This window comes from Montipora foliosa, chromosome 7, assembly GCF_036669935.1.
Source record: "Montipora foliosa isolate CH-2021 chromosome 7, ASM3666993v2, whole genome shotgun sequence".
NCBI lineage: Eukaryota > Metazoa > Cnidaria > Anthozoa > Scleractinia > Acroporidae > Montipora > Montipora foliosa.
The window spans coordinates 1976429-1983928 of record NC_090875.1 but is presented as its reverse complement, the minus strand read 5'-3'; the positions used below and the strand labels follow the sequence as shown (position 1 = coordinate 1983928).

Below are 7500 nucleotides of genomic sequence, written 5' to 3'. Positions count from 1 at the left end.
TTTTAACCCAGGTTTGACATAATATAGCTGTGGTCAGGACACACTGGTGGCTACGTAGTTATTCAAGTCAAGCATTGGAGGAATGTAAACGTAAAGCTGAGTATTTATTTTTAACTTGTTTAGTGCTGCTTTTTGCTCTGAATTGCAATTTTCTGCGTAAGTCTTAGCTTAAGATTTTTAATTTTTAATCTAGTAGGGTTGCAAGATGCCTGGACGGCCTATGACAGAAGAACAGAAACGAAAGAACAGAGGAGGAGAACAAGAACGACAAAACGATACACCAGTAATAGCTTAAAGTTGGTGGAAGAAGTTACTCCACAAACTCTTTTCTTGGACACTAACCCGTTTGTTATTTCTGCGGATGAGTTATTTCAAGTGGATGCATATTTTAAAAAGTGGTTTAGTCGTTTTTTCCTTTGTTCAGGAATGAAAGTCGAATTTTTATTGTTAACTGGAATTAAATAACAATCATCTGTACTCTTTTTGGACAGAAATAATCGCTCTTTTGCTGGTTTGAGCGAATGTGAGAATGATATATACACATGAGAAATGAGATGTTGATAGAACCCACTGGGAACTCGGAAAAAATCCGAGCCCCAGATGGGATTCGAACCCACGACCCTCCGTGATCTAGTGGGATGCTCTAACCACTGAGCTACTGGAGACTCTATAGCGAGCAAGGGTTTGCTTGGCTTTAAGGGCCCATAGACCAATTTTTCCCGCGTTGCTAAGGAAGTGAAATGTTACTTCCGGTAACTGACGTCATCATATCATGAGGTGAGAAGAAAACCCACTCACAAGCAAAAGTCACCGCACAAACTGTTGTTTCCATTGAAGGTTTTTCCTTGCCTTTCCTCGCGCTCGTTCTCAGATCAACTGCGCATGCGTAACGAACTGACTTCCGGTTTGAGAAAAAAGCTAAATTTCCGGCAGTTTTAAATGGAATTAATTGTTTTTTACATGGCACGTTTCACCCCCAAATTCAGAATATAGCTAAGCATTGACTAAGCATTGATTTTTTAAAATCATCTTTTTTGAAAAAGTTATGGCTATTTCAGTATCGTTTATGTCTTTAAAAAGAACATTTTTCAAAATAAGAAGAAAACCATGCTTGGCTGGATGCAAAAACGAATACAAATTATCAAACCATCGATTAAATACCAAAATTGCGTAGCGCGGAGACAAATTTAGAGTTTTCTTTTATTGGTCACGTGCCCATGGGCATGGTATGATGACGTCATATTTAGGGTCATTGGCTTACAAAAGTTGGAAACTGACCAAAATAATGCCAGATTCTCTCGAATTACTTAAACATTACATCCTTAGCAACGCACCCCAAAAAATACGTCAGTGGACCCTTAAAATGCGAGCGAACAAGAAGTTTTTTTACTCCGCTTGGCTAACTGTTTTCGATGTGCCTCGACAGTGACAAGAAAATTTTGCACTTATGTTTTAAACATGTAATCGCAATGAGTTCTCGTAAAAAGTAAGGAGAAATATCACCCGCTTGTGTTTTCAGAAGTTTGTTTAGAGCACGTACAGGTAATTTGTTGGAGATCTTGTTTGAAGTTTGTCCTTTCTAGTCGATTCTGGTTCTAAGCCAAGCTGGCGTGTTTCAATTAAGTACATCAAAATGTAAATGATCTCGTTTTCACAGATAAAGTGGAATAAATAAAGTACGATCTGTCACATCACGAGCTATCGTACGTCTGTGATTTCTAATTTTAGCGTGATTCCTATTCGCTGGCTTTTGACAGTCGACTCTCAAATGGCTTCTTTCCTTTTCCGTTCGCTTGCTGAGGATTTGCTTGTTTTCTTTTAAAACTCTTGCGATTCAAGAAAGATTAATTGCCTAACTGGTGAATTCGACAGTAGATTTCTCTGGAAAAACCGATATCACACTCATCCCTTCGTGATTCATGCGATCAGTCGGTTTTTCAGGTGAAATTAACCGTGGAATTCACTTGTTAGGCAGCGAAGAAAATGACATAATTAAGCAATATCCGGGAAAGCCAAAAGGCGGACAGTTCCAAAGCCTTTTATTTTCCAGCCAGTAAGAATAAACAAGCCGGGAGCTCCGCTTTTAGGCTTTACTAAATCTATATATTATCATTTATGAAATCAAATTGAAGTCCTGAATGTTTCAGGCTTCTCTATGCAATTGCTGATATTGCGACCATAACTGCGAGGATCATAGCTTTACTTGATTTCGCATCGGCAGTTCAGTATACGATTCATTTCATATATCATTTCGTTCACTGATTCATTTCTGACAGAAAAATGACCAGGTTTAAACGTCAGTGGCTTCATGGCTCAGTTGGTTAGAGCGTCGCACCGGTATTGCGAGGTGACGGGTTCAGACCCCGTTGAAGTCCTCAATTTTTCAGGCTTCTTTACGCAATTGCTAAAATTGCGATCATAACTGGGAGGATCATAGCTTGACTGGATAAATAAGTTATATCACTACCTCTTTTTGTTTACGTTTGCAATCAGGAAAAAAGGGATGCCAAAACTTCTGGGGTTCTCTCCACAATCCTGGTCAAAAGACTTTGGTTATACGAGCAACGCGTGTTCTTCTTTCGTTGTCTTTTTCGTGCCCCCCTTCCTTCAGACAATGATGGAACATTCGAGAGATCAATGAACTAATTTTGATTTCGGGGACCGTGAAAAATCGACGTTGTAATGGGAGAGGGAGAAAAGCGGGAATTGTCCCAACAGTTTTCCGCACAGACCATTCTGTTTTGTATGACACTAATAATCACCAGCAAGATGACGCGCAGCAAATTTGGCGAAGCAAAATCTACAGAGACATGAATGTAGCTCTTTACCTTGTACTATTTTATAATCAATGCGATTTGTTGTCTTTTAACTTGTGAGAGGCGCTTGTGAGGAGTAGCAAACTCAAAGGTACTCTGCAGCTCGAAAAGCGGCCGCTAACTGTGCGGTGTCTGGGAACGAAGACAGAATGTAGGTTCTGCTTCGAGACGTTCAGCACGCTCTTAGAGGCACTTGACAATACCAGTAGTGATCGATGTGTAGAGCCTTCCAATTAGTCCTCCCGGGGGACAAAGGCTGGGTCAGTGTTGAGGTTAGGATTAGGGTTTAGGGTTAGTTTACCACACAGAAAGAAAGGACCATATCAGCCCCTCGAAAGAGACCCGCGAGTTTTGTTGCACACGTTAAAACACCTTAGCATACGATTTATCTGTTTACTCAGGGTAGCGTTTTACTTTCTTCTTTTTACATGGATTTCGCGTTGACCACTTTAGCGCACTTCGTAGTCACTATCAGCAGCGAGACTATCCTAGACAACGAGATCATGAATCTTTCGTCGTAGAGTCGCTGTTTACCAACGTGCCTATCGACGCCGCCGCACAAGCCATGGTACAGAAACTGGATGAAGTACGAGCCCATCCTTGTTGATCGATCGGCACTAACACCCATTTTATTGTCCAAGCTCTGGAACTTTGCATTAAGATCAACATACTTCCAATGCAAGAGATCAAGTTACCAACAATTAGTGAGCCTTAGCGCAGTATGGGACAGTGATTGATGTTATCGTTGTAATATATTCCGTATATGTCGGATTACTGGTAATCGCTCTGTCTCGCTTTGGTTAAATTACATTCCATTTTCTTAATCAACTCGTAAATGCTCGGTATCGTGTTACCTTATGAAAATAGCTTCTTCCTTTAATACTTCCACTTAGAGGCAGACGATTAGCAGGTAAGCTGACATAACTGCGTTTAGATACTTTTCTCCTTCACAGCTAAGCATGAGATTCGTATCTGACTTGTTGAAGATAATTCTGAAATTTCCACTTCGCTTGAATATCGTTCGCATGTAGGGAAAATATTCAACCTTAGCGATAATGACCATTTTGCCGATATGATCAGGAATAATTTCTTATATATACTTGTTTGCGCGCGCTCGATGAACTATACGTCACAATGAAGTGTCTACTCTTGCACCTAGGTTTTTGTAAACCTCTGAGACTGAAATTAAAACGTGGAAAAAGATGAAGATTCGCTCCCAGATACTAAAATATATGCACTTGGACAGAACGTATTGTTTACTTACAGGTATGTTTCATAATTTGATGTTCAAAAGCCAAGGTTGAACTTACTTACACTAACTGTGAGCATCATGGCGAAATTTCTCGTTCATGTGCTTCTATTAATTCACTTATGACATGTCCAAAGTGAAAAGTAAAATCCTCCATCACCATTCGATAAATGAAAACAAATAAAAGAAATTTCTGCCACCGCTTAGTGCAGTGGTTAACTTAAGGCGACGGATTTGCATGCGGTCGATCTGGGTTCAATTCCGGTCTGGCCACTGGCTGCAATCGTCTAGGTGATCGATCACAACTTAATTTGTTACCCTTGCCAATTATTTCTGCAAAAGTTATGACATTGCGAAACAAGTTGCTTGGTGGGTGTTATACTAAGCAACGTTTCTTGCAACTTATCTCGTTTGCGATGATCACATACGGTTAAACGCACATTTTCATTGGCTGGTGCCGCAAACCGTTGGGGCACAAGTTGCAGGACAGATATATAGATTACTTCATGGTTGGCGAGTGCGTACGATTTTTATTCACGAGTTGTGAAGGATTGCGTAAACAAACGAGTGAGCGAAGCGAACTAGTGAGTTAAACGATCCTTCACAACGAGTGAGTAATAAAAATCGTACAAATGAGCCAATCATGAAGTAATTTGTTTATTATATAAGTACAGAGATCATAAAGTTAAGGAGGTAAGTGTTAATCGAGAGGCTATCAAACCACCGATCGTGAACTAGAGTCCAAAACAAATAGATAAGATAGACAACTTTATTATATCACTTCAGGATATCTCTATTTACAAAATTATTATAAACACGTAATAAAAATCAAAATTGTATTATTAAAAATGCTAGAATCGAAGGAAAAAGCTGAAAACAACAAAATCAATTATTAAAACAAGATATTTTGCCGCATGGCAACATCGCGATTGGCTAGCAAATAATTGACATGTTCACTTTTATCGGTTATTCTATTAAAGATTTCTTCCGACAATTTCCAGAATCCATTAGGCGAATCAGGTTTAGATGACTTAAAGAGGTCAAGACCAGCCTTAAAGGCATTAATACTTGTTGAATTTCGCACGCGTAGTGGCAACTGGTTCCAATATTTAATAACTCTATTGCTGAAGAAGTCATGCGCTGATCTTAATGGATGATGAGAAGTGACATTAAGATTACGAGTTCAATAAGCCGTATTTGTCCCAAACATATTATGACCATAGTCCACAAAACCGTTGATTATTTTGAAAGTCTCGATCAAGTCACCACGCATTCGACGTTCCAGTAAAGTCGTTAATCTAAGACGCTGTAACCTTTCACGATAAGGGAGTAGACCCATGCCCTCAACTATCCTCGTAAACTGTCTGTGGCAGTCCTCAATTTCCATCATAATGCCCCAGTTTCCGTGTCCTGCGGTTGGGGCAAAAACCTGCACTGCATGTTCCAAATGGGGTCTGACAAAGCTTTGTAAAATGGTATCAGCACTTCTGGTTTCCTAGATACAACATTCCTAATGATCCATGACGTCATTTGTTTTGCTTTTCCGATCATTCTTCGTAATTGTTCCAGGCAAGAAATGGTATCACCAGCTGAAACAACCACTCCTAGATCTCTTTCCTTTTCAAGCACTTGCAAGCGTGTATGGCCCATCATGTAGTTATTTTTGTTATTTTTAGGGTTGTCTTTACCAATATGCAAAACGCTGCACTTTGATTCATTAAATTTCATTTGCCACACGTCAGCCCAATGGGATAAGCAGTGTAAGTCCGACTGAATGGTTGCAGGTAATCGTGCGTTTCCTATTAACTTTGAGTCGTCAGCAAATAACGTGGTTGTATTTGTTGTGATAGCAGGCATGTCATTAATAAACAAAAGAAACAACAAGGGCCCCAAAACGGAACCTTGAGGCACTCCAGATAATACGGATTCCCATGTGGATAATTCGTCGCCTACACGGACTGCCATTGTTCTACCAGTAATAAAATTACGAATAATATTGTTACATTGGCCGGTTATCCCATATGCTTTTAACTTCAACAGGAGTCGCTCATGTGGAACTTTATCGAACGCTTTCCAAGTAGACTAGGTCTACTACATCCCCATCCTCTAAAATAGTATTGATCTCATGCACTGTTTCCAAAAGATTAGAGAGACACGACTTGCCGTGTACAAAGCCGTGTTGGTATGGGCTGAGGTTGTCAAGCACGTGCGTGTAGAGATGTCTATAAAGTAATTTCTCGAATACTTTACATAAAATGCAAGTAAGAGAAATAGGTCTATAATTGCATGCATCATTGAGTGAACCTTTCTTATGTAAGGCAGTAACTATTGCGCGCTTCCATGGGTTGGGGATGCAGCAAGTCCTTGCAACAGCTTGAAAGAGAACTGTAACGGCGTTGACAAAGTTTCCATTTTCAGCTAGAGTTTTTATAATCACAGGATGTAGACTATCCGGTCCAGCCGCTTTATGGATGTTCAACGAGTTCAGCTGTTGTACGACTTCCTCCTTTCCTACAGTGAATTCATTTATTTGTTCCGCCATATTCTCGAGAACACAATTTTCATTTAGAGCTTCCCGGTAAAAACGGAAGCAAATGACTCCACTTGTAAATCAGCAGTCTCCTTAGGGCAAGTAGTAGTTTGTCCATTAGCTTTTCGCAAGCAAGATACTGTTCTATTCGACTTCTTTTTGTTCCTTAGATACGCAAATAATTTGCTTGGATTTTGTTTCACATTTTTAGAGAGTTTTTTTTCATAATCTTCTTTAAGTTTCCGTTCTACAGATTTATATTTTTCTTCAAATTCAAGGGCAGAAGTGAGATTGAAATGAGACGGAGAAATGTTGAAAGTTTGCTACGCATTGTTCTTTTCCTTTCGTGCACGACGGAGTTTCGAACCCTCCCATGGGACTTTGCGTATTGGTCTTCCTTCTTTCGTAGTTTTTTGTACTAAAATTGGGACACTATGATGAATTGCATGTAGTATTTTACTTTCGAGTTCGCCGCACATGATGTCAACACAGTGGAGTGCCTCTTCAGAGTAGAACCAATCTATCTGCCGACCAGTACTAATTAACCTAGGAACGTCACATTTAGCCCAGTTAAATTTCTTAGAAGCCAGATATTCCACATTATCATACAATTAGGTAATTAGGTATTGCAAGCTCAGCGTCAAAATATTCTGTAGAAAAGTGAGTTTCTGTTATGCAAATAATGTCAATATCACTAGAGTTTACAATGCATTTAATTTCACCAAGCTTGTTAAACAGAGAACAAGCATTGGTATAAAAAATCTTTAAGTCGCGATGCAGCAAGGATTATTTATGAGAAGTGCCAATATCATTGTGAGTAACAGGCCAGCGGGTAGCGTTCCTAGCTGAAGTATTGCATGTACTGGATCTAGTAACATGTGCACCAGACACGTTTTGTCTGTCAC

At 39.6% G+C, this 7500-nt stretch overlaps 1 protein-coding gene across 1 annotated transcript in view; it reads left to right on the top strand.

Annotated features, from left to right (window-relative positions):
• The first annotated feature begins 4018 nt into the window (after positions 1–4018).
• The window catches only part of LOC138011020 (EF-hand calcium-binding domain-containing protein 9-like), a 7878-nt gene continuing 4396 nt past the window's right edge, over positions 4019–7500 (top strand). Inside the window, exon 1 of the mRNA XM_068858035.1 lies at positions 4019–4082. Within this exon, the coding sequence (XP_068714136.1) occupies positions 4019–4082 (64 nt within the window). The remainder of the gene's footprint in view (positions 4083–7500) is intronic.